This window comes from Haemorhous mexicanus, chromosome 15 (genome assembly GCF_027477595.1).
Source record: "Haemorhous mexicanus isolate bHaeMex1 chromosome 15, bHaeMex1.pri, whole genome shotgun sequence".
Taxonomy (NCBI): domain Eukaryota; kingdom Metazoa; phylum Chordata; class Aves; order Passeriformes; family Fringillidae; genus Haemorhous; species Haemorhous mexicanus.
Genome location: NC_082355.1, coordinates 7,800,062 through 7,826,943, shown reverse-complemented (window position 1 = coordinate 7,826,943; position 26,882 = coordinate 7,800,062). Strand labels below are relative to the sequence as shown.

Genomic DNA, 26,882 nt, shown 5'->3' with positions numbered 1-26,882 from the left:
CGGCAGAGAAACCTTCCCGGTGATCAAAGGCGCTTTCGTGCATTTAAAACATCTCCACCTGCTTTGCAGCTGAATGTGTGAGAGCTCCTAAAGGGGCTCGGGGAGCGAGGTGTTAACCCCTGGCAGGAGCTGTGCTGAGCCGGTGTCCAGCCCCACGTGGAGCCCCCAGCAGCACCGAGCTCTGCCACTGCTCACAGGTGTGCTGCTGGGACACAGAGATGCTCCTCTGTGCATCGTCATCATCCCTTCCAGCAAGAAATTCAGGGCTGTCTTTTGTCCCAATAGGTAAGAGCCTGCATTGTCACCCATTTAGTTTCCAAAGTCTCTCTCTAGTTCTGCATTTCCCAAGGAGAAGGAGCAGGGGGCTGGGGAAAGAGCTGGGATAATGTGAACAGGGATGTTTTCAGGCTGAAACTATTCAGGCCATTTAGAGCTTTCCAAACAGCCCCAAACCTTTTTCAACCTGATTTTCCTCATGGCTAAGCAACAGACACACACATTAATTAAAGCACTCATTTAACCCAGGTCAGAATTAGCTGAAGGCCTTGTGGTGCTCAGAGGAAAGAGAAAACTGGAAACCATCCTAAGCAGAAGAATTATTCAGTCACTGGATTTCCTACTACCTGTTGCTTCCTGGGGATAACTGCTCATAAACAGTCTGAGGCTTACACATCTTGGCTCAGTTCTGCAGTCCCCATAACAGGCCAGGTGACTGCTTTTTCCTTCAGCCCCAGTGCTTCAGGAGATTGTCACATGCCCAGAGATCCTAACTCAGCAAACTCCTCCTGCCCATAGACCTTGCAGTGCCCTCCCAAGGCCCAGCATGCACATAGCTCACCCAGGGCTTGGGACTTGATTATGCTGATATTTAAGACCATTTGGTCTCTTCTCCCCCAGTTGCAAACACCAATATACACCACCTCCTAAAACAGTCCAGTCTGAAATATTTGGGACTATTTCATAGCAAGACACAGCACACCTGGATGCCTACTGTCTCCAAAATTTGCCCCGAACCAGGACAAATACCCATTGCATTTCCAGGGTATTACATAAAGAGAAAAGAGGGCAGTATAGAAGCAGGACCTTCTTGCTGAGTTTATCTCACTATTAAAACACACTTCTCATGCACTTGCCCAGGTGTGAGTTCTCTCCCAGTTTTGAAATAGCCCAACTCAAGCAGCACCGTCCCAAGAGGGAAAAGCACATATATCTTATTTTTTTAATATGACTACACACACATACATGCTCACACATGTGCATTTACACATCATACACACCCCGTTCAAAGGCAATTCTATGCAAAGAGTCCTGAGGGGAAGTAACTGCATTTTAAAGGCAGAGAGATCAGTCCAGGCTAAGAAGCATTGTAACAGAGGAGGTATTTACAGCAGAAATGCTCATGGTGGCTACAAACATCAGTGTGAAACTCAGTCTGGCACAATTGTTTATGCTCAAGAGCACAACAAACAATTGGTTTTACAAATTTTAGGTATGTGAAAACACATTAATATGTCTGCCTGAAAGATCCCAGGGACAGCCATAAACGCTGTTGGCATGATAAACTCAATTAGTTCAGTAAACAAGTCACTCTTATATACACTCTTAGAAAACCTTCAGTGGCACCTTATCAGGTTTTGAGTCACATATCCTAGATTAACAAACAAAGATGTTTTTGCATGTAAAGATTCACAGCCTCCTCTTTAACCCCACAGCTACCCGGAATTCCTCTGCAGCAAATCCCATGCTCTTGGAACAACTTAATTATTAAGCCTGTGGAGCAGAGAGAGCCCAGAGCCAGCTCAGTAAGCTGAACTTCACAGGAACATTCATTGAAATGGTTATTTCCAATCCCTGCTCCCAGCAGGAGCCCTGCCTTTGGCTCTGGTGGCAGGCTGCCCCTGGGGCTGCAGATGCTCCTGGCTGTGGGTGAGCAGTCACTGCTGCTGTGCCACAGGCTCTGGGGCTTTGTTCAACTCCACTGAACTTGCTGAAGTGGGGAAAGACCCCATCGTGCCCAGCTCTACTCTCTGGTCTGGTTTTTCCAAGAGTTACACTCCAGGCACTGCTGCCACATGGAAGGTGCGCCACAGTTTGCTATTGCTGCTTTCAGTAATCAAAATAAAACTGTGGGGGCATAAAACTTGGACAAATACACCCTAATTCTGTCAAGTTCTCATTGACCTCAGTGATTTTATTTTTAAATTTTAAATAAAAGCACTGCTGATGAATTTCTCAGCAGAGCATCCTCTCTGCAGACCAGAGCAGGAGCTGCACAAGAGGCTTTGAGAGGTTTCTTGTCCTGGTGGTGTAGGAGGTTGGGCATCCCTGCTCCAGTGAAAAAGAACCCATATGATCAGAGCCAAAGTAGACACTCAACAAGCCACAACTCAGTGGCAATACAAAAAATCTCCTTTTTGTAAAAACCTGAATGGAATTTTATTAGGCCTAAACTACCTGTGTGAAATCCAGCCATCAGGAAGCAGAATTTAATCCTCTCCTCCCAGTGTAATAGTTGATGTTTTCCTTGGCAGTCAGGTCTATTTCAGAAACACATTAGGAAAACCACAGTGGGATAGAGGTGGAAAGGTGCATTTTCAGTGCAGATCCTCTGCAGCAAGGATGAAGTTGCTTTACTAAAATGGAAAAACTCGTGCCATTTTCTACTTTTCAAGAAATTAAAAGCTTGTTACAACAACAATTTTAGAATTAGTCATTATATTTAATAATTATATTGATTGAAAAGTAGCCTTGGAAATTCAGAGCTGGGAAGGCAAATATTCTCCAGCTCCCAAATGTCCCCTCATCCAGGAGCCACCACACACTGACACTCAGAGCATCTCAGATTCCCAAATCCTGATTTACCAGAGGATGACTCACCAAGTTAATTAATTCTAACTAAAGCAAGTATGTGCCTTCACAGCTGAAGCCAGCATTAAACTCAGCTCAAAGTGTCCCAGCACATCCCCACTCAAGGTGCTGTTTTCTGAGGACATTTGTGTCCCTTCCCACAGCTGCTCACTTCAGTCCAGGGAAAAAGGGAAATTGTGCCCTCTGGGGAAAATGAATCCAAACTGGCAAAGAAACCACTCCTTCCCTGGGAAAATAAACACAGACAATCCAGCACAGGCAGACATGAAGCTGTGTGTGTTTCACAGCAAGGGGATGGGTTTGTGCACACACAGCCAGGGCCTGATGTCACCCAGGCAGTTTCAGAGCTGCTTCTTTTTTGGCCTTTCTCAAGGCATACAATGAATACAACAACAATTAAAAAAAAAAAAAAAAAAAAGAACAGAAATATTTTTACTCCCCGGTTTAGGCATTGGCTGCTAAAATGAATACTTGTCTCAGTTCAGGGCATGGAAAGTTTGATTTTAACAGGAATTAATCTGTTTACCACAGGCTGTATTAATTAAAGTTTATTGCAGAACTGTATTCTGTGCTAGAAAAACACCATCACGCATTTATCAAATTTTAACCATGATTATTGTGTTTTATTGTTTCATAAACTTTCAAAATGTCATGTCATGATCTATTTCATCTCAGACTTTCCTTTCCATCTAGAAACCATTACATATGCTCCAAGGAGAAGCCAACCCAGCTGCACATGTATGTACTGCAGGGTCTTGTTTGCAATGAAAATTATCTGCAATTGATTCTCATGGAGACCAATCTTCACAGGCATTCTGTGAAGCCAGAGCTAAATAACAAACAGTGTTTGTAAAAACCATACGTTTTCCTGCAGGCAAAAAGAAAAAAAATAAAGGCTGGGGGGAAATACAATTAGTGCACTAACAGCAACTCCAAGCTAATGAAATTCTGAGACATCAGCAAAGCTCCAGAGACGCCTTGTTGTAATTTCAGATGTTGGACCTTTGTGGAAGAGCCCAGCAGCCATAAAAAACCCACCAAATTCTAGAAAAATACTGGCATCAAAGGCAAACCACATGGTATAGAGCAGAGACAGACAAGGCAAAGGGCACTGCTGGTGCTTCTGCCTCCATAAATAGTGCTGCTGGCCCAGGGGACATGATGAGCTCCAGAGTGACAGTGGAGAGCCATCATGAGGGGGCTGGCCATGGAGATCTGACAGCCCCAGCTCATCCCTGCTCTCTCTCCCTGCAGCAGCAGCACTGAACTCCCAGCAGTGTTTCTTTGCTTCAGTAAATGAGCCCTCACAAGCTCCAGACCCCCTCACCTACAGCAGTGGACATGTGTGCACCAATCCTCCCTGCCAGCTTATTCCAGCACTCACATTCCCACATGGGAATTTAATTTACAGCCCCTCTGGGCTCACCCACCCCTCTTCTGCAGACTCAATGAATTCATCAGTTCAAGCTCTGTGTGATAAGGGGAGGCTGTCTGGGTGAGGCCTGGATTCTGTTTGAGCCTGGTTGCAAGGGTTCCATGTTCTCTGTCTCTCTGTAATGGTTTCCACTGCGACAGGGGAGACACTTGGGCAACAAAGGCTCATCCTGTGGACACCTACCATTGCCCCAGGAGCTGCTGAGCTGACCTGACCCAGCACTCACAAGGCCTCACACTCCTTGCTTGGCTCAGCCCAGCACAAGGTCCCCCTCCAGAGGCAGGGAAGGCCTCCCCAGGCTCCTGGAATCACAGCTGAGCTGGAATTAATTAATGAGCCCTTTGGGGATGGAGGTAGGCTCTGGAGCAGGGGCTGCTCTCACCCAGCACCCAGGGGTGACTGCAGGAGCTGCCAAGGGACAGGGCTGAGCCCTGGGAGCAGGGGAAGGGGGGAGATGCAGGCTATGGAGGCTGGGCTGGCAGAGTCACCTCCCCCTGCACCACAGCCCTGCTCTGCCCGCCCAGGGACTGCCACCGACCCCAAGGGTGGCACAGATCGGCCCCTGCTCGCTGCCACATGGGAACATCAGCCCCTCTGCCCCTCCATCCCACCAGGGACAGCAGCCACTGCCTCAAAGCCTTCAGTGCCAAAAGCATCCAGCACAGAAACTGCAGAACTGACCCATGAACTGCATTAAAACTCCATTTTCATCTCCCTAAGCAGAGGCCTCTGGCAAGGGAAGGCCTCCCCATGCACACACAGGGTCAGGACACTGCTTTCAGGGAAGAAGGAGCTGCAGGAACTCCCTCCACCTCCCCAGGCATGCTCCAGACACAAGGAGAGCTCTGGGGCTGTCCTGGCCCCTCTCAAGGAGCTTGTTCATTACAGCAGACAGACTCAAAAGAATCTCCAAACCCTACATAACTTATTTTATGCATATTCTGTAGATTTTATGCATATTTCCTATCTTTCCTGGCAGCAGAGTGGATACAAAAGGAATCAGGTCCAGGATTACTTGCTAAACAGATGGGAAAAGTCTGTCCCCTGCAAGAAAGTCCCACTGAATAAAATTCAAAGCAGCAGTGCTAAACCCCTGACATCTAGGCCAGTATTGAGCACCAACGACTGGATCCCTGCCTCCCTCTGATCTTACAAAAACCAAACAAATGTCAAAAGCTTCCTAGTTCCTCAGCACCAAATACACTGCTTCATGCTCACGAAGTGCCTCCATCACATCTCCTTCACACCATCACTTGCAATTTTTTTATCCTGATTTTTATAAAGCCTGGAGAGGTCAATATTACCTCATAAATTCTGAAACACTATGGTTTACAAGTGCAAGAAACAATTTTTTCCCTCTTTTTAACTTTTCTGGTTGAAGAAGTTTGCTGGGATTTCTGCCAGGACCTGGTGGAAAGTTTTCACATCTGTGCTGTACAATTAAAATGTCAAAGCTGGAGATTATTTAGGGTATTAAGAGTAAATCTAAAGAAAAGCCACACATTTTTAAGAGTCTTTTTTTTGCTGAATTATGCCAAGACTATCTCCTCGTTCAGCATGAGCTGATATTTCATGTACTGTTACAACTATTACCAGGATCTAGCCAGTTTTTAAACTCTTTTAGCCATTTTGCTCCCTTCCCACCCCAGATTTCTTCCTCTACCTTGAGCATCCCCCAGCAGGACACACAATGCCACCCAACCTGCTACCAGCACACACCTTTGGCTTTGCTGGGTGAGAAACTCTGGGGGGAAAAACCCAAAAGAAACATTTCACACACCTCAATTTCTACCAAATGAAATAAATTTATTTCCTCCTGAAAAGTAAATAATTGCTGTCCCCACACTGGACAGGGACACAGCAGAGGCTCTCCGGCCCCCCAAAAAAGACAACCAGAGACAGCCAGCACCACTGCAGCTCCTTAGAGAGGATTCACAGGCTGCCTTGTCTTTGTCTCTGTGGGCACCACATCCAGCCCACATTGCTGTAGTTCAAATAAAATTGAAATAATTTTAAAAATACACTAATTTCTAACTGATGGGACTTGTTCAATCCCATCTTGTATTTCATTTTCCCAGTGCTTTGCCTCAGGCTCAGTAAATAATCACGAGTTTCACTCAGCCTTAGTGAGGGCCAGATTTGGACAGCAGCATCCTTACCAAGAACTAGAACTAATGGCTTTGCAATTCAATAATGTGAACCAGAGTAAGGAGGAAATAATTTTGGCAGAATTGAGCAGAACTGAAACTGAAAGGTCAATCTATTTCAGGAGTGGTACCACAGCACTACAGAATCTACAGCTAAACCACCTGCAGGAAATATGATCATCTTCTGGATGATCTGTTCGGAACATTGGGCAAATCAATGCATACGTAGGCCTAATAAAAATCTCCATGTCCTAATAAAAACCTTTCAATCATAATAAAGAGAAAAGAAATCTGTTAACATTAACCAAAATAATACTGACCAACAAAAGCTAGAACTGGGACTGACTGCAACCCAAGGATTTAAAGTTATATTCCCTTTAAGAACTATCTTAAAATTACAAGTGTCTTGTTCAGAGATTCCAGGGATTCACTCAGCAGTGTAGGGTAAGGGCTCAGCAGGCAGGGGCTGCACTGAAGGCTGTGGGAGGAGGATGGGCTTGATGACTAAATTAATGTCCTCAAGTAACCTGCTGCAAAAATAGGCATTCCTGTCTAATTTAATCATTATGGTTCCCTCCTGCTTTTTAGAGAGAGGATTCAAGGAAGGGCAGCAGAGCACTGAGCAAGAGAGGATGAGATGGAAGCAAGGCAGGAGCTGGGAGGAGCAGGTTCCCTTACATGCACAGGTATGTCCTATGTGATGTTTCAGTTACAGCTTACAACAGTCATCTTTCCCCAAAAATCGTGTCTAGCCCAATGTGAAAGACATTTATGAGGGGGATTTGCCTCCTTTTGTTTTTAATTATTCATATGTAAATCATTTTGGGAGGGAGGGGAAGACCACGAAGGAAATGACATGTCAAGATACATAAACTGGTAAGGGAGACAAGTAAACTAAGGAGGGTTCCTCCAAGAATATCTGCAAACAAAGTCACTTTGCTATTCTGAATTTCAGATTAATTATTCACAGATGAGAGCTGAAGAGTTGCATGTGAACAGAAATTAGAGACTTAAATGATAACACATTAGTGATGTTGATATTCTAGGCAGGTCCCTAAGAAAGATGCAGACAGGGATCATGTTAATCCCTGATGTGTTTTTACCTGGCTGAGCTGAGAGGAGCAAGCTGTGGCTGCAGCTGTCCAGGTGATCAGAGCTGTGTGTGATGCTTGGCACTGAAAAGCTTCAGCTCAGTCCCTTTTTATACCACTTAGACTCTCAACAGCAATTCAGTGTTGCTTCAAAAAAAAAAAACTTTTTAAGAAGGAAAACAAAGCCAAACCAAAACAACAACAACAACTTCCTCAAACATCAAGTAAAGTTTAGCTCTTAAAACTGCCAGGCAGGACCCTTCCCCTGCTGCAGTCTCACAGAGGTGTTCCAAACACAGAGTTCCCATTTCCCCTCTCTGGAAATGACAGCCTCGATTAGGGCTTGGCTGCACAAACCCTATGAAGTGAAACAAAAACATTTCACAGCCCACAGCATTCCTGGCTCCCCATCAAAATGCTGGCAGCTGGGAGAGGGAAATCAAACCCTCTGGTCCTGGGCTTAGCCTCTGTCCCTTCATCTTCCTCCTTCCAGCTTTCCCACTTCAGGCTATCAGATAAGGACAAATTGCCTGTAACAGGCATTATTATTCAGCATCCCAGGTGCTATCAGGGATGTCCTGAGAGAAAACAGCCTCAGTCAGTGGCCTTGATGAGAGGGATTCTACTCCACCCCCCAGCTAAAGGTTGTAACTCAGCTGCCCCCTCTCCTCAAGCTGTTGGTGGCTCCTTGGCAAGGGCAGAGCCCCAAGCAGGGGAGATGAATGGTTCCAACCCAGGGCCCCATTTCACATTAAGCCAGGCTATTGCTAAATTCTACCAAGCACTGAGATCTAAAAGCAGAATTTGGCAGCAACCCCACAAAATCTGGGGCCCATCAGCAGCGACCTCAGTCTCCCCCAGCTCTACCAAGAGCCACCAGCTTGAGCTTCTGAGCGTGGCTGAGCAGCAGAACCATCTGCAGTCACTGCCCAGAGCAGAGTGAGATGCCTCTTCAAATCAGGGCTTGCTTGGAGGAATCTTGGGGTTCCTCTCATTTTGCATTCTGTAACACCTACCCAAGAAAATGTTTCCTTCACCCTCCTCCAACAGAGGCATTCCACAAAAATAAAAAAACAAACAAACACCATAGGGGAAAAAAGCACTAAAGACAATAGTGCAGTCACAGAACTGAGCAGGAAAAACTCCTACACACAGAAGCCAATTAGTGTCATTATTAACCTTGCTCCCACTGCCTGATGAATCTTTTCATCTCTAGGAGTCACCTTTTTGGGGTTATATCCCAGAATGTCACCTGCCATTCCCACACAACCCCGTGCTGGTGTCTCACCAGGGCCAATAACCAGGCTCAGCCCCAGCTCCCCACCATGCTTCAATTGTGCTGGGGTAACTGCACAGTCTGTGTGTAAAAGACTTCTTTATGCAAGAAAAGCACTAAAAATAACAGCTAGAAAGATGAGGACCCGTCAAAGCATCCTGTGATTTAACATCTTGAAGCTGGGCCACTTCACCCTTCTGCACAGGATTTCTCCTTAAGGTGCACATTTCCCATATTCATCAGTCACAGCACGGCCAAGCAGACATCCAGTTCCAGGGCAGATGAGTTAAAACCAACTTCAAAATTACACACTTTGTCCCTGGTCCAAGCAAAAGCCCCCCTGCACCTCCTCCAAAAAAGACTGCACACAGAGTTCTGCTACAGCCCCACATCTCCAACAACAAAATCATAAAGGACTTCTCAAGAGGGCACCAGGCTGCCTCAGCAGCCACTCCCAAGCAGACCTGATACCAGCTCTTCCACACACACGTGTGCATAAATACACACACACCTCTGCTTGTCTGCTTCACTCCAGCACCCCTCAATCCCTGCCCTGCAAAAGGCAGGGGGATTCTGATATTTTCAAGTCACCTGCACGTAGCTCTCACTGCCAGGCTGACCAGCAATCCCAGCTCACAGCAGAATAAACATGCTTCCAAACTGTCTCTTTGCTGCACCTTGCAGAGAATTGAGAAAGAGGAAAGGGAACAAGACTCATCTCGAGGACAGAGAGCACAGAGCTGCATCCCCCAGCCTGGAGCCCCATGCACGCTGCCAAGGCACCCTGCAAGGCTGAGTGAAAACCTCAGAGCAGCCCCTGAGCCAGGCCCTATGGGAGGGGAGGAGCCCCCAGAGACACAGGTGTGCTGAGAGGTGCAGCAGGAGCAGAGCTGTGCCCAGTCACCTGCAAGGGCACCTGGCAGCTCTGGTTCTTGCCAGGCTGTGTCTGTACAGATAGAGAGCCTGACCACGCAATGCTGCCCTCAGCAAAAAGAGGGGAACAGCCCTACTGCTTTTTCTGTTCCCCTCCCTAGGATATTCAGAACAGGGAGAGATGTTCCTGATATCCTTCCTGGCTCCTCAGCAGCAAGGCAGAGGCCAGTTTTGGGGTCATTCCTGGAGGCACAGGGGATGTGACTGAGGGCAGAATCTGCCTCTCCAGGTTCATTGTTATGGTTTCAGCCTCTCGAGGCTGTAGTGCCATGAACAGCCTCCCTGAGGAACCCAGCAGAGTTTCTGTAGAATCACAGAATGGTTTGGGTTGGAAGGGAGCCTAAAACTGATCTCACTCCAAACCTCAGCCATGGGCAGGGACATCTCCCACTGTCTCAGGCAGCTTCAAGCCCTGTCCAACCCAGCCTTGGCCACTCCCACGGATGGGACAGCCACAGCTTCTTTGGGTACTCTGTGCCAGAGCCTCTGAGATGAGCTGTCACATCTAAAGTGACACAACTCAATGAGTGTGTTCCCTATGCCTTCACTGCACAGTTTTATATCCAGGAAAAAAGAAACATTTTCAGCTTTTGGTGGCAAAGGCCGGTGTCCTCAGGGCATTAGTGCAAGGTTTGACATCGCCAGTTCTGCACAGGGGAATTCCTGCCAGCCATGAATTCACCCTGTGGAGGGGCTGGAGTTCAGGGCAGTAATGGAATATTGACAAACAGCAATGGAACAGCTGTAAGGAACCCCCAGCTACAGCAAGAAAAACTTCCAAAATGAGGTATCAAATAAATTTTAAAGCAAAACAGTTCAACAAACGGCTGGGTTCAAGCAACACATAATTACCATTTTAAACCAAACCAGGATGAAGCCACCTAATTTCACCCATTCCCACCTGTGGAATCCACTGGGGATGAGCTCTCAGCACTGAGCTGGTGGTCAGGGACAGTCTGGAGCAAAGAAGATCTGAAACCTGCAACCAGCAAAGCCCAGAATAAACTCCAGTAAGAGAGGGTGGGCATTTAGTTACCAAGGAGAAGGAATGTGTTTGTCACTTGCTGGTTTTCACTGCATTTTGCTTTGCCACTTAACAAGCATTAAATATAAATATTTATGGGATTCTATATGGGATGGGATATATATATATATATATATATGTATATATATATATATATGTATATATGGGGGTGGGGGAGGGAGAGAGATGTATTTCTATAAAACTCCTTCTTCCTTATAAATACCACCACGGGGCTGAAGAGGAAGAAATGTTCCCAGGGAGGGGTATGGAAATGTCCACTGACCTGGCAGGGTGGCAGAGATGGAGAAGGGTGCAACTTCAGACTCCCTTGTTAATTCAGAAAATGCACATTTGGGTTTTCTTTTCTTGCTAAATCCCAAGTCCCCACTTTAACAAAACCCAGCCCCCTCTCCTCTGCTGTTTTCCTGTTTTGTTTTGGTTGTGTTTGTAAAAAGCAGCCAAGTCTGGCTTTTATCAAAGGGCCTGAATGTGTCTTTGTGCCGCCACAAGCAAAGGGAAGCAGACCAGGGGGTGACACACGAGCTCTGCTGCTGCTCCACATAGAGCAGAGCTCGTGTGTCTGATCATCTCCAGCACAGCCCCCCTATCCAGGGATGCTGCTGGGCACTGATGCACTCTGACCTCACCTCTCTGTGAAGAAATGGTTTAAAGACTGGGAACCTTGTCACTCTGAAAATGAAGCAGAGCTCCTTGAAGTCTGGCTTAATTGACATTAAAGCAACCCTCGAGGAGCTCAAATACAGAACTTTTATCCTTAAATTGAACTGGTCTGCATAAGTTCCCAAGTGGAGTTTAACAGAACTTCTTGGGGAATGTAACTGTATCTTTGGAATTTAAAAAAAAAAACCACTTTTATACCATCCTGATCTACAAAATGGATAGATTCAAAAAAATAAAACAAAAAAAACCAAACCAAACCAAACCAAAAAAAAAAAAAAAAAAAAAAAAAGACAAAATGCAGCAGAAAAGAAAAGCATGTGCCACTTCTGGTCAGGTTCAGGGCATCACTGCCTTCCCCTAACACACCTTGACCAGGATGAGGGGTGGGGCAGACCCACATGCAGTGATCACCCCAGAAATGAGGTGGACAAGCTGTGGTTTAGGATGCAGAGTTTAAGAGGAGAATTGAAACAATCAAATGAATACAAGGAGTCCCTGCCCCCATGGCACACATGAGCAGCATTGCCCACACCAGCAGCACCCCAACCTCCAGCAGCAGTGTGCTTCCCATCTCATTCACCTCCAATAAACAACCAGCAGCCTTCAGCCAAGCCACCAGCAGCTGTCAGCAGCCAAAAAGCCAGGATTTCTTTCAAGAAATGGGAACACACATTCCCAATTGCCTATGAAGGCCCATTTTTGCCATCAGCCATGCCCTCGAGTCCCTCTGGGATGGCGTGTTAGTCTCTTGACAGGGTTTCTGCGCAACACGGTTGAACATATTTAAATGTTTGCACAATAGGGCCCCAGAAGCATCATTATTTGGTAGTAGTTACTGCCAAGACTTCCCAAAATATGAAGCAGATCATATCAATACCAACTGTTCTCATCCTCCAGACAGATCTGCTGGGGAAAAGAAAAAAAAGAAAAATCTGTTCGACATCTCCTCCAAGTTCTCCAATGTCTCTGAGCAGTGGAGCAGCACAAACCTGCTTGAGCCTTCTGCACCAAGTGGGCTGGAATAGCACAAATGGGGACAGCTTAGAGACAGCACAAAATGGGGAGACAACCCAGACAAACTTGAGCAGAAAGAAACATTTCCAGATGTACTGCACTGACAGATCTCATCTCTACCAGTATTTTTTAGAAGTCTGACAGCAAACACACAGATGGTTGGGAACATCATCGAACCTATTTAATTCTTCTTAGTGAATGCTTCTCTCTCCACCACGTCACCCTTGCTGGGAAGCCACCTAAGAGCCTGGGACATGAAGGATACAATTTTTATGTGGTGCACAGGATTTAATAGGTCCACCCAGGGGCACACGGCCTCTCTCTGCTGCTTGTACAGCCAACATTCACAGCTGTGACACTGAGAGCCAGAAACAAAGGGAGAAATGTGGAATTTCTTGCAATGTACAGGAAACACCATCATGGGCTGGAGCCAAGTTCCTCACTGGAGCTGCCTCGACATAAATGTCCCAGCAAACTTGCACTGAAGGGAACCTTCAGGTGAGCAAAGTCCCAAAGTCAGTGGCTCTTGCCATAGGGTTGCTCAAGTGGGTTAAAAAGTAATTTTTGTCACACAACCAGCCTCAGGTAAAGACTGGCTTTTCTTGGCCTCCATGTCTTGCCATGATTGCAATTATTGTGAAAAAATAAACCATCAAGGGCAGCCTCCATTCAGCAGAAGTCAAGTTCTTTTAATGCCTTCAATATGTAATTACATAAACTGACCCAATTTAAAAGTGAGCCAGAAACATGAACAACAGCTTCAGCTGCAACCAGCTCTGCCCCACATCCCTACCCCAACCAAGATTCTGTATGGCATACAAGATGAATGGGAGGTCTTTCACAAACACATCCCCAGCTCAAATTTGTAGAAAAAAAGTGAATTCCTGTCACCAAGTCAGCATTTAAGGCAGTGATGGGCTCTCCATAGCCCTCTTCTGTCAGTCCTCTGGCTACACTCAGTTCCTCCAGCAGATTCAGCTTTTTCTCCTTCTTGGTCACATTTTAAAAAGCAAACAAGCACAAGCTGGGGGGCATTGGGGATCTGTCATTCCTGCATTTCCAGCAGCTCTGTGCCTCACTCCTACACAAGGCCATGAGCTCTCTCCATCTGCCACAGGGATGAAACCCAAGAAGCACGTTGTGCTGCACAGGCTGCCAAAGCCACGTGTTTGGGGCATCCTGGCACCAGCACCTCTTCTGCCACATGATAAAACAGACTGATGGTGACAACAAAGAGCAGGTGGAGGCTTAATTAGGTCATTAACCACATGAGTGTGTCCTGTAAAGCTGCATTAACCCAAGTGCTCATACCCACCAGTCCATGCTGGGTGGGTGGGCACAGTCTGCAGACACCATTGCTCCCCCCAGGCTGGATGCTGGGTGGGATTACCCTGGGCTCATGCTGGGAAGTGATGAGAATTGCTGCCTCCTGGGTCTGATTTAGAAAAGCAGAAAGAAATCCAGCCTTTTCACAGTCTAGTTTATCATGGTAGGACAAGTGCAACACAGAAAAGATCAGCAACTGGATCTGTCTCCTCAAGCTGCTTCTCCTCACAGTGTGTCACCACGAGGACCTGTCACTCACACCTTGAGTTCATTCCATGGTTCCTGCACATCCAGCACCAACTCCAGCCAGGTACAGCCACCATGTGCATCCCTGCCACCCCACCCAGCACCCCTAGGCCAAGGGAGCCAGGCACTCCAGGGCAACAATGCTGTTTTCAGACTCCTCACAACCATGCATGGACAAACCTGTGGCCAGATTCTTCACTCTGGCTGCTTTTATAAGTTATTAGGTGATTTTCTACAGCCAGCTTGGCTTCATGAAAAACGAGGTGCAGGAGTATCCCATCACACAGGGTCAGAACTGCCTCTCCCTTAGCACAGGTGGGAACAAACCTGCTGGTGTCACAGCACCTTCCCCTGGAGCAAGGTCCAGGTGCTCTCTGTGTCAGACTTGATAAGTAATTTTACTGCTGATCTAGGCAGACAGCTACTGCAATAAAGATAAAAACAATAACAGACAAAAGTTCCTGATCTCTCTCTGTTTTCTGTCTGAAATAACACCTGGAGTCTTAAGTGTGCTCACAGCTGGTATGATCAGTGCTTGGCTCGTGTTGTTTGGGTGGTAGTGGAAGGGTAAGTGATCCACGCTTGTGGCTGGTATTTGGATTCACACCCTGGCCTCTGTAATCCAGGCAAGCCACAATCCTCAGTGAGCAACTGTTGCAACATAATTACTTGCTTAAAATCCTGTTAGGACTCCCAGCTACAGCCAGCTGTGGGTATCACTCTCCAGCTCCCCTTCCTCCCTCCCATGACAATGTGGTGGTCCAAGCTTGAGCACATTTGCAATGCAAAGACAGCACTGTTCAGGGGCTGGAGCTCACAACCCTTTCCTTTAAGAAAACTCTATTTCACAAGTGCTGAAAGGGACTGTCTAACCCAGAAGTCTGTAAAATAACCCCCAAAAAGCTACTGATAAGTTTGCTCATGTTTTGACCCCAGCTAAGCACTACTCAGCCCTTTGCTGCTCCAGCCTTTATTGGAGTGTCAGGAGTGATGGAGTTATATTTGGATCCTTTAAAGGGCACTGCACCTACTGCCCCTGCAACCTTCAAAGTCAAACAAATGACCATGTCTGAGCAACAGAACAGGAGCAAACCAACAGCACCGGGGAGGAGAAGTGTTTCTGGTCATGGAAATCAGGAGACACCAGTTTTGTAGATAGTCTAGGACTTCTCAAGTGGGAAGCCAAGGGAAGAAGCTGGTGAGGCGGATGGGCTATTTGTCCAGCCTTTGTCTAGGCTAGCCAGAGGGAAGGGTAATTAATGGTACCTGTTGGTGTGGCACCCACCCAGTGCAGCAAGAGCAGAATAAAAACTTTTATACAGCCCCTCTGCTGGAGTTTGGTTTTGGTTGCTGTCACCTACATGCCACCAGCCACAGCCACAGGTGATGCTGATTCCTGTGCAGAGTATTTGTCATGAAATGACAATGCAAGTCATGAAATGTCAGTCTGGAGCTTCTTGTACCAGAAAAATAAGGTGGGTCTTGCTTCAGGAGTACATCAGTGCTAGCTCACTGTCCCAAAAGATTTCTGTGCTAAAAACTGCTTCTATCAACACTTCATGACTGAAAAATTAAACCTAAGGCCTGCTGGGGTGAGACACATTCCCACCCTGTTACACCCAGGGTGGGCAGGAGATGACAGCACTACTGACTTGATGAAAGGGATGGAGGTACAGCAGGCACCATGCCAGCACTGTCTATTTTCAATTATCAGCTCTGCACGGCCAAGTCACTGCTCACTTGCATGACATTGATCCATCACTTGAACAAGAAAGAGGAGGAAAACAACTGGAAACTAACAGGAACTTCCCAGGTGAATCAGTCCATGAACAATGAACCAACCTGCTCCAAAGTCTCTCTCTGGAAAGGCAGCACTGAAGGGGTTGGCAGCAAAAAATATCTGTGCCTGGGTAAATGACTTCATATGTCGAGACAAAGATAAAGTTACACAGAGCCCTTTGTGGAGGACATGGTCATCAGGTTTATTTTTGTAGTTTTCATTACACTCAAAATAACTTTGGCAGACTTAGAAAAAATAAATTTTCAAAGCCTTCTCCTATTGATGTCACCAGTTTTAATTATTTTTTGCTGAAGTGGTCTAAATGCAAATGTTGCTGGGGGCTGCTCCAAGCCATGGTGCTCAAATGCTGGGGCTGCAGCAAGCACCACCAGGAGAAATCCTGCCTCAGCATCCCTGAAGATGCCTCCAGCCCATTTCCCTGCCACAGTGGTTTTGAGGCCAGACTTCCTCTAGCTCGTGCTCTGCCTGTGTGTCAGAGGTGCCGTCAGCTCTGGGAATAACACTGATCCTGTGCTATTTCCTGCCTCAGAGAGCCCTGACCACATCCAGCATTTACAGTCACCTCGGCAGGATGTTAAATGTCACTGCTGGCTGTAACAGCAGCTGAGGTGGGATGGTGCTGTTTGGGTGGGTGTAGGACAGAGGACATGCCCTTCCTCACACACCAGCACATGGGGGCATCTCAGTTTGAGAGCAGTCCCCAAATTCCCAGACTCAAACCTCCCCTTTGCTGCACACCTGGCTGTCACCTCCTCCTCCTACCACCACAACCACCACCACAAGCTCCTCAGCAGGGCTGTAGAACAGTGCCAAAATTATGAGCAGAGCCCTCCTGTCTCTCCCATGACACACCTGGCTGCTGCTAGCACCCAAGCAACCCCCCTAGAGCACTCAGACACCCACAGGACCACCAGAAAGTCATCCCTCTTGCCAGGAGGACTTTGGACTCCTTTCCCTGTTGCTGGCTGGCACCCATACGGCTAGGAGGAGATGCCAAACCAAGCAAAACTCCCTCTCCTCCATTTATTTCCATCTATTGCAACCACTCAAGAAAACAACCCCTGACCTGAAGGTTTCATCAATCCTGAAGCCAAAGCCTTGAGGTCCCAAGGATGAGATGGGGACCCATCTCTGTGTGGCAGCTGCTTTCCAGCAGTGAGATGATGGAAGGTGTCAGTGCCCATCCCAGGTAGCTCCTGGGAGAAGGAAATGGCAGCTCCTGCACATGTGGTGTGCAGACCCAGCTCCAGATGTCCCTGGGGCCTTCCACAAATATCCAGAAGGGACTGGGGAATGGTCGCCAAGAAGGAGCTGATGGAAGGTAGCCAGCAGTCATTTCCATGCTCAAAGAGCATTTTCCCAAAAGTTGCTAAAGTCTGCAGATTGGATTTTTGAAGGAGTAAGATTTGAAATTACGTGAAACAGAAAGAAGGTGCCTGCATTTAAATGGCACCATTTGCCAGAAGTCCTTCCCAGCCAGTTGTTTGTTATTTAGATGCTTTAACGCTTGGCTTCTGGCTCATTTTTTAAAATCCTGGCACAGCCTTTTCTGTGCAGGAGAGAATTCTGATTGCATTTGTAAGTTTAGTACAAAAAAAAAACAACTCCTGCTTAAACTAATCCATAACTCCAATGTCCCAGCCTCGTGCAGGCAAAGGAAGATGGAGAAAGCAAACCCTGCAGAAGTAAAGTGACTTGCAAAGTACAGAAAACCAAGGCAAAGGGGATTCAGAAGACATTTTAAAACTTGGATATTTTGTAAAGCTCTTTGTCTCACTCTATATCATAGAAATTACAAAAAAATACTGAGTTTTCATGGCTTCAGTAAGCAGAAAAAAGTATCTTGCGGTGAGTGAAGGAAGACCTCAGAGGTTTAAGGTCAGTAGAAGCAAAGTAACTCAGAAAAGCAGAGATCACTGATAATTTAAGAAAAAAAAATTGATACTTGCTTATATTTGATATTTTTCAGTATCTGTCGAACTACCCTGAAGGACTCAGAAATGTGGCACTACAGGCCTAGATCTTAAAGATGTGATAACAGAGTTGCTATCATGGAGAGAACAAAACAAAGAGCCAGAATTGGCAGAGCTGGGTGCATCCCATTTGGCCTCCTGGAAAACATCTGCCATTTGTCAGGACTACAAAGCCAGAAGAGCCCTCTCCCCCTTGATCTGCAGCAATTAGGGAAATTCTGTTGTGCTAATTACCTGGGGAGACAACACAGGGAGAAGGCTAATAGTGAGTGACACTTGAAGGCAACATTTACACCAGCAAAATCAGGCAAAAATTTCAAGTCACTGGAAATCACAAAAAGTGCCACACCAGCCTCCCAGGACAAGCTGGACAACTCTGATTCCTGGGTATAAAGTTAGGATAAATATTAAAAAAGTAATAATAAAAAAAAATCAAATTTTTTAACCAATCTAAGCAAGAGAGCCTCTGGAGCTGCTGAGTCTGCAGAGGTGGAGAGGGCTTGAAATGCTCGGCTCACCCAGTACAGATGGTTTGAATTGCAGAGAAATGGAGCAATCCGCCATCCTGCCGGCTGCAGCACCACTGTACTCCTGCTGCTGCCAAGCCATTATTGGGAAATATTTGTCACATATTAGCTGGAACATCAGATTACTGCACTGAACATTTAACGCTGTTCTGTAATAAATCCATATGTTCAAAAGAGTACGACACCGTCCCAGCAGGAACTGGAGATGAAACCAGGGATCTGCATCATCCAACAGCCAGGAGATTTGGAGTCAAGGCTCCAGAGGTACTGTTAAATAAAAAAGGCATGTGGAAACACAATGCATACGTAGAAATAGTCAGTGCAAGAGCAGCCAGCAGAGCTGGAGCTCTTCACACCCTCAGTTCACAATTCAGCAAGGACCAGCTGCTGGGCAAGGCTCTGAGGACTGGGGCTGGTTTAAGCTTTTATTTTTACTGGATTTAAGGAAACATTTGCTCTCAGGCTCTAGCACGGTGCATCTAGCACCTTCAGTTCTCAAGGGACCTGTTCTCACAGAGCTTGAAGACTTTTGGCACAGCAAATAGCACCTTTAACAAGAGTCTTTGGCACCTGATGTTTTAAAAGACTTAAAATTACAAGGTGGGAAAAATAAAAAATAATCCTTAAAAAGCATATATATGAGAAGGCAGCCAGAGCCCACACAACTGATAAACAAATTGCTTACCAGTGTGGAGTTTTAGTCTTGCCTTCAACCCACCTCCCAGTGCCCATCAACAGGCTGCCCCAAATGCCATCTACAGCAGCGCTCCTGCACCTGCTGCATTTCATCCTGCAGCAAAGGCTTTGTGAGGATCCCACCAGAGAAAGAGGCTGAACACAAGGGGACGAGGGGCCTCTCTGCAAAGCATTACAGGCCTGGCTTATGGAATGACAATTACACAAGTATAAAGCTGCTGTTTCCCTGCAAGACCACATATGGGGACAGCCTGTCCTGGCCCTGCCCAGTGCCCGCAGCATCCAACTGCTGCCACCCCGTCCCGAATAGCTGAGGGGACTCAAAGGCCATGTTTGGCCCCAGAGTGGGGTCACCAGCCTGTCACAGCGTTCCCCAGCCTGACCCACACTCAGTCCAGCTGCCTCAACCCCCTCAAGGATGCTCTCCTCTCCCTCAGCCACAAAAATGCCCAAACCACAAAAGGCTCAAAGTGACACAAAGTTGTTGTCATCCTCCCCCGCATTGCCTTGCTTGAATGAATAATGCAAAACAAGTCAACTCAAAGCAGTACACAGATGCTCAGAGCCACTGCAGAGGCAACTTTTTGCAGCATGCTCAGCATTAGAGACAGAAAAGGGGTTTTTTTATGCTTTAAAAAAAAAAATTCTTTTAATTATATTTTTTTTTCATATTGTTATTACGTCCAAGGTCAGGATGGATAGGGCTCCGAGAAACCTGATCTAGCTGGAGATGTCCCTGCTCACTGCAGGGCAGTTGGACTGGATGAATTTAAAAGAGTCATTCTATGATTTCTTCCGACGATCGCGATCTCTCCGTGGCCCTGGAGAAACAGCCGGGCCCCCTCTGCCGGCCACCGGCCCCCGCCGGCCCCGCAGCCGCGAAAAGCCCGAGGGTCCCATCCTAAAAGCCAAGCCAGCTCTGCCCTACAGCCAAAGAGGTGACCTCCTGCGGAGCACAAAGCACAAAACTGGTCCGTTTGGGTTGGGGGTTCTTCTAGGAGGGAACGGTGTTTGTTTTTCGCCTTGGTTTTACAAGCAGTGATTTAGGATTTCGCTGTAGTTAGAATGACTTGACCCTCATTTAATTTTGAAGTGGGTCGTTGTCATCTTGCTCCAAAACTGCTTTGAATGTGTGGCGAGTTAATTGATTCAAAGCAGTGCCCTAAAAACAACCGCCACCCCCTCAAGTCCAAACAAACCCCAAATTGACTCATTTCTAGGGAAAATCATGGCTTGTTTGAAACAAGCCCAGCTGGCACGGCCAGCTCTGAGCCTGTGTTTGCTCCTGCGCTGCCCACGGGGGGCTCGGTGGGGCGGCCGGTGCCGTGTTTTTTATAGAGCACCGAGGGAGGGAGCGCGCCTGCACGGCAATGCACGAAGCATCCTCCCGCGGCTCTCTCTCCCCAGCTGGCTTTAAACCCAGCCCTAATGAGGAATTCTTAAGCCTAGCAGGGTTATTGGCAGAGGAAAGCCGCCCAGCCCAGGTGTTCAGGATACCCACCAGATGCCCATGGAGCCAGGAGTGGGGCTGGCAGCATCTCCCCATCCCCTCCACGAGGAAATTTTCCTTTCATCGGGGGCTGTGCAGCTCAGCAGCAAATGCCAGTGGGGGCCACAAGCTCTCAGGTGTTTCCAGACCAAGCTCTTTAACTACAGAGCAGAAGGCAATTCAGCCTTTTTCAGGAGAAAGAGGAAAAGAATGAAACACAGGGAAGATGTCTTTGATTTGCACAAAAACAGCCAAAAGGCTTCAGAACAGTCCAGCAGCACATCCCCAGTCAGCTCTCTGCAGTGGTGGCCAGGAGCAGCCACCAAGGGGACATTTCCTACCCACCAGGAAATCACTTCTCCTTCCCTCGGCTCACAAATTACTTTGTTTCATTACTAATGACTGTAACGAGCATTTCAGCAGCACGCGGGAAAACCTTCCCCTTCCTCTCTTCCCCCATCTCCCAAACACAGCAACAATAACTCAGTGACCCGGAACAGAACTGGGACTTTCCTGGACAAAAGAAGCCTCTTCAAGACCAATTGCTTTCCGAAGAGCAAAGGAAAAGCCTCTTGACCACTTAAGCACACCAGCAGTGCCCTGTTTGTCCAGACCGGAGAAAGACACAGGCACAGAGTCCCATGAGGTTGGTGGACTTGTTGGGTCTGTGCACCACAAGAGACAAATCTGATTTGACCACTTTGCAAGGAGCTGAAAGTAAGCAGGATTTGTTTCTCAGCTGGTGGGTTTTGTTACCAGGCAGTGAGGCACACAGGGAGCCTCCCACCAGAAAAGCAGTGAGTACATTTAAGAGCATCATTAGTGAAATGTTTCTGAGATTAAACATAATCTTACGGGGGAAAAAAACTTTTTTTTTTTTTTTTTTTTTTTTTTTTTTTTTTTTTTGGTCCTATGAGTATGGACTAACACTGTGTGCTTTGGTAGGACTTGCATCCAGGGTGGCAGGGAAAACTGACCCTGCCCCTTTGCCTATTCTACTATCCCCATGTAGCATTTACTGTTTGTTTATTTTCTTTAAAACTAGGATGGAACTCTGCAGCTTGCAAGTCCTTGTAACACGCCAGTGAATTCTCCCGCATCAAAGCACTGCACATCTTTCACCCATCTTACACTACTTTTGTGAAAAAAGAAAGTAAAGACTCGAAGTGCCCCAGCTCAAAGCCACTTGCACCCTTCAGTGTGACAGCAGAGCACTTCACAGAACATTTCTGTAAATGATGTTCCTTTATAAACTAATCTAAGCTGTTTATTGTTTCCAAGGAGCATACACTTCCACAGCAGAACAGGAAGTTTTGATGGTTTTAGAAGTTCATTAAACTCTGGGAGGAAATTTAAACAATCGGTGACAGCTTTCCTACAGCAAAAGAAATCCTGCCCTCGGAAAAGGCAGAGAGGCTGCAGCTTTTAATTATCACACTTGCATTAAGCCCCAGTGATTTTGTTACTACTTCTAAATTGTTTTGGCCCAACACCCAGGGCTCACAACCCAGTCAAGTTCTTCCCTCTTTTATTCTTATAGCCAAACATCGCTTTTGTCCAAACCTCAAACTCCTTGATCTGTAAACAGGCCAAAGCAAGGCACTGGCAGACGGCTGGAGCACTTCAGCTGGGGAAGAACACTTCTTAACACATTTTCCTCCATGGGAGGGAGCATGTAAAACAGGAGAGGAGGAGCTCAGAGGGTGGGTGGCCCCGGGCTGTGCTGGTACCTGGCACCTACCTGGGGGGCACACGCAGTCTGGGGGGGCCTCTCGTGCCATCCGCAGCTTCGCCAGTCCTTCGCCGAGTTTCTGTTTGGAGGGGGACGAAAAGAGCCCTTTAGGGAGTACATCACACCTAAACACGGAGTGTGCATGCATGCCAACGTCCCAACCACCCAGCTTCCTTCCAGGGAGGGGTAATGGTTTCATCCTGTGGCATTCTGCCTCCTTGGATAATGTCCCGTGCACAGTAGCACGTAAATATTAAATGTTTCTGAGCAAGTGGCAGCCTACAGCTCTCACAGGGAGCAGGCAGACACTCCTCCTGCACGTCCCAAAATCCCTTGAGCAAAGCTCCACTGGCAGGATTCATCCTGTGCTCCCTTACAAGTCCCATGTTCAAACTCGACCTGATTTGGTTGATTTTGTACTTAAAATTCATGCTCTGTGGAGTGTTAGAGGTTTCTTTAGCAGAGGGATGAGGGGTCAGTCAAGGCTGGAGTGCTCACCCACTTTCAGGCCTACCCAAAGCCCAGTGTTTCCATCCCCAAAGTGAAAAACTCATCAATGGGGTAACTAGAACACATAAAAATTAATGAAACTAGAGCAGTGTCTACGTGGCATATTGCAGGCAGATGTGTGCACACTCTGGCTGCTCCCTAAGCCAGCCAGACTGTTCGTGCCTGCATTTAGCCCACTGCCAAGCCCAAGTTAATGAGCCTGATGACAGGTACATTACATGAGCTCAGGCATATTCTCTGCCTGGGACAGCCCAGCAAGGGTGGGAACAGCTCATCTTCATCCACAATCTTCACTTTCTCAGTCCTCCAGGAATGCCCTGTCCTACCTAAAGTACTTGCCAAAAGACAAACCAATAATCTGATAACTGGAGTCCCTACATTTCAAAGACAGAAAATTCAAAGTACTTATTCAGTTTAGGGTGTTAAGACTTGATATTGTACAACTGATGACCCAGTCCCTTTTCAAATATTTGAACACTGTGGTCTATTCAGGAATTAGGCTAGCTGTGAATTAGGTTATTTTCTTTTTATTCTGAGGATTAAATAGTTTTATCTGTTGTTGAAATCCTATGCTTCCTCTATCTGCTTGGATGTGAAGCTAAGAGGTCCTGAAAGTATCAACACGGTTTCATAGCACCTGACAGAGAAGCTGTCCTAAGGGAAGTATAAATACCAGAATGATCCAGCTGCCTTCTGAAAACATACACTTTCCTTGAGAAAATGTGGCAAAAAAAGCATCTAAGCAGATTTTCCTGACAGCCACCTGCAGTCTAAATGTTGTAGAGTTGCTCCAGTTCTATCTGTTTACTTTAAAAGTAACTTGGATAATGAAGATGCTCGAGGAAATGAAAACAAGCTCTCCCACATTTTTGGTTCAGCAGGCATCACTGGGAGCAGCAGAGGAGATCTGAGTCCTCTGTTCTCCCATTGAATTGTTCTTGTCATGAAACTGATTAATCTGGACACTGTGGACAATAAATCCTTTGTGAACAAAATGCTCCGGCTTTGTTTACAACAACTGGATGTTTCTATAATCCTCCCGTTAATATTTTCCCTCCAGTGTGAAAACTACACACTTGGAGTTGGGGTTTCAGACACAGAGCAAGTGGAGATGCTGCCACGTCTGGACTGTGCCGTTGATAACGTTTCAGAGGGCATCAAAGGAGCCTGCAGCACATCCCACTAACGGGACAAGCCAAGGGAAGGGCAAGGTCCTGACACAGTCAAATCAGCAATTTCTCCAGAGTTACATGGATGCCTGTCACAGAGCCAGAAACTAAATCCTTGTTGTCCAAATTGGCTTTCATTACTTTAACTACACACTTACCCTTCCTATATTATTTCCTATCTTCTTTTACTTGCCAAACATTTAAACAGCGTTAAAGGAACAGAGCCAGTGTGTTGGTGTTGTATTTGCTGCTCTCTATACACAGCTCTGCCATAAATTATGCCAGCAAACCCCTCCACTGGTACATGGAGTAAAGCTTTTTGGGTCATGGCAGAGAACAAAGAATGCTGGGTCATGCACAGAGAGTGTATGGAGCTTTGGTTTCATTTCTGAAATACTGTGGTAAACTTCAAAGGAGGACCAACACAGAATTTAACAAAAAAACTGACCCCAGGCATCAGTTGATGTTCATACGATGGAAATACTCTCTCACTCTCCAGAAAGTCTCAAGCACAGAAAGGGCAGCAGTTGCTTGACAAATGAGTGGTCTTATGTAACAGAATTTGGGCAAGAAACACTTTCTGAAACTTTACCATAAATTAAGAGGTTCATTTAAAATGACCATTAATAGATAGTGCAATTACTACTATGGATTAATTGAATTTATAGCTTGATTCAAAGTTTGCTTCAGTATTGACATGAGTTCGGTCATACTAAATGTTTCAACAAGCTCACTCTTCCATTAGAAACCCAATTATGTGGTTTTGCTTTATTTTCCCCTGTACAAACTCCATCTGAGCATTCCCAGTACAAAACAAGCTTTCCACACTTAACTAAATCTCAGCAAGAGGTTGCACATGATCTTAGGCAGTGCCACAGAAACCATTCCCATTGCTAAGCACATTTATTGGGGTAATTGGAACAGAACCACTGCCACAACCAGCGGGCTAATTCCTGCCTGGAGAACAGACATTAACTAGAGGCTGTGACTACGCCTCACAGGCACCACCCCTGGTCTGGTATTCAGGGTTTTCACAAAAATATTTTAACATTTCACTTTTATCGAGGCACATCAACGCAACCAAATTTCCAGGCAAAAGGACACGCTGTGGTTGTGCCAACAAAACCCTCACCCTAGTTCCAACAGCAACACATAGCATGAGGAATTGTCTCCCCATGGCCCCCAGCATTGCCTCCATCCCTGCTCACTGCCCCAGAGCTTTCAGAGCTCCACATAAAAACGCATTTTTGCATGATTGAGGCTTCATGGCTGTCATGATTTTAACGCATGTTTTGCACCACAGTCAGGCTATTAATAAAATCCCAGTGTAAAACCTTCCCCAGATGTCAGAACTGATCACTCAGGGGTGCCCTTCAGCAGCCCCACAAGCAGTGTTGAATCTTGCTGAACTTTATGAACTACTGTTTATACAAATCCAGCAAACCAAGAGTGGAATATTCAAGCATTTCCTATGAGTGATGGAGCCTTTCACGTCCCCCTTGCCTGTAAAAAGCCCCAAACCTAAACACCAGAATCGGGAAAAAGATAACCCTGGGATAAAGTTTAACTTCTCCCAGAGATTTGGTTCAGTCAGGCACTGAGAAGGGCATTAGTATGGATAATAGTTCTCCAAGTAGGCGGAATTGTTCAGCACAGAAGTATTTATTGAATAATTTCAGAAAACCCCAGGACTGAAAGTGAAGTAACAAGTGGCGGGTCTCCTCTGCCTGCCATAAATCAGTTCTGCACTGCCAGACCACAATAATCTGTGACAGAGAGTCCAGATAGTGGGGATCATGTTCATAATTTCTAACAAGGAAATTATGGTCCATTAAATCCCAAAACAAATAGTTAAAGTACTCGGATTACCTGTGTCTGTGAAAGAGTAAGGGGGAAAGTCGCATGTCCTCTAACCTTCGACTGCCTGCCCTTCACCTGGGGCTAATCAAGGTGGGCTCTGCCACTCCTCGCCCTACGCCTGATTCATGGGAACGGCAGCAAAAAGGGGAAAGTTTGGTAGAAGGGAGTAAGTTTTCTCACAGAGGATGAGAAGCCGGTGACACACGGAGCGAACCCCGCGGCGGAGCGGGGCCGGAGCGCCTTCCCCGATCCTGTCGCCCCGCCGCGGAGCGGCCGGTCCTGCGCGCCCGCCCGCGGGGCCGCGGAGCTGCCCGCGCCGCCTCTCACTCACCTCGTGGAACAGCTGCTCCACGCGGGGCTGCAGCGCGTCCAGCAGCGGCCCGTGGCCGGCGGCGCCCCGCTCCTCCAGCGCGGCCAGCCGGCCCTGCAGCTCCGCCGTCTTGGCGCCCAGCAGCAGGCACACGGCCACGGCGGTGAGCGAGAGCAGCAGGCACAGCGCGGAGGTGGCGGTGCCCGCCGCGCCGGCGGCGCCGCTGCCGCTGACCGCGCTCATCGCGCCGCGCTCCGCGCCGCTGCGCGGGGTCCCGCTCGGCTGCAGCCCGCCTCCCGCCGCCGGCGCATCCAGCGCCGCCCCGTGCGCGCCGCGGGCGTGGGGCCGGAGCTGCGGAGCGACGGCACTCCTGCGTTCGCCCCGCCAGCCCGGGTCTTAAACGGAGGAAGCGGGGGGTGGCGGCTCCCCCGCCGCCTCCCCCCGCGCTGGGGAAGGGGGGATGCTCCGAGCGCGGCCCGCCGCCCCCCATGGGGGATTAGGCGGAGCAGATCCCACCCCGCTGCCCGGCCCCCCGCGGGGACCGCTCACCCCGGCCCCATCCCCATCCCCGCCCGCCCGCGGACCCGCGCCCCTCGGGGTCCCGGCCGTGCTGCACGGGTGGGGTGCTGCGAGAGCTGCTCCGGAGCGCAGGCTGCCGGCGGGGCGGCCCCGCTCCGGTCCCCACTTCCCGCTCCAGTGCCGGTAGCGGCGCTGCCCGCGGCGGGGGCGGCGGGCGCGGGCCGGGCGCCCTCCAGCGGGCTCCCCCCGCCGGGA

The 26,882-nt window shown here is 47.7% G+C and overlaps 1 protein-coding gene across 1 annotated transcript in view; it reads right to left on the bottom strand.

Moving 5' to 3' along the window:
- The window catches only part of COL23A1 (collagen type XXIII alpha 1 chain), a 171,405-nt gene extending 145,039 nt beyond the window's left edge, over positions 1 to 26,366 (bottom strand). Inside the window, exons 1-2 of the mRNA XM_059860251.1 lie at positions 26,130 to 26,366; positions 22,269 to 22,338 (exon numbers count right to left, since the gene is read on the bottom strand). Coding sequence (XP_059716234.1) covers positions 22,269 to 22,338; positions 26,130 to 26,351 — 292 coding nt within the window. The 5' untranslated portion in view covers positions 26,352 to 26,366. The remainder of the gene's footprint in view (positions 1 to 22,268; positions 22,339 to 26,129) is intronic.
- Positions 26,367 to 26,882: the final 516 nt, after the last annotated feature.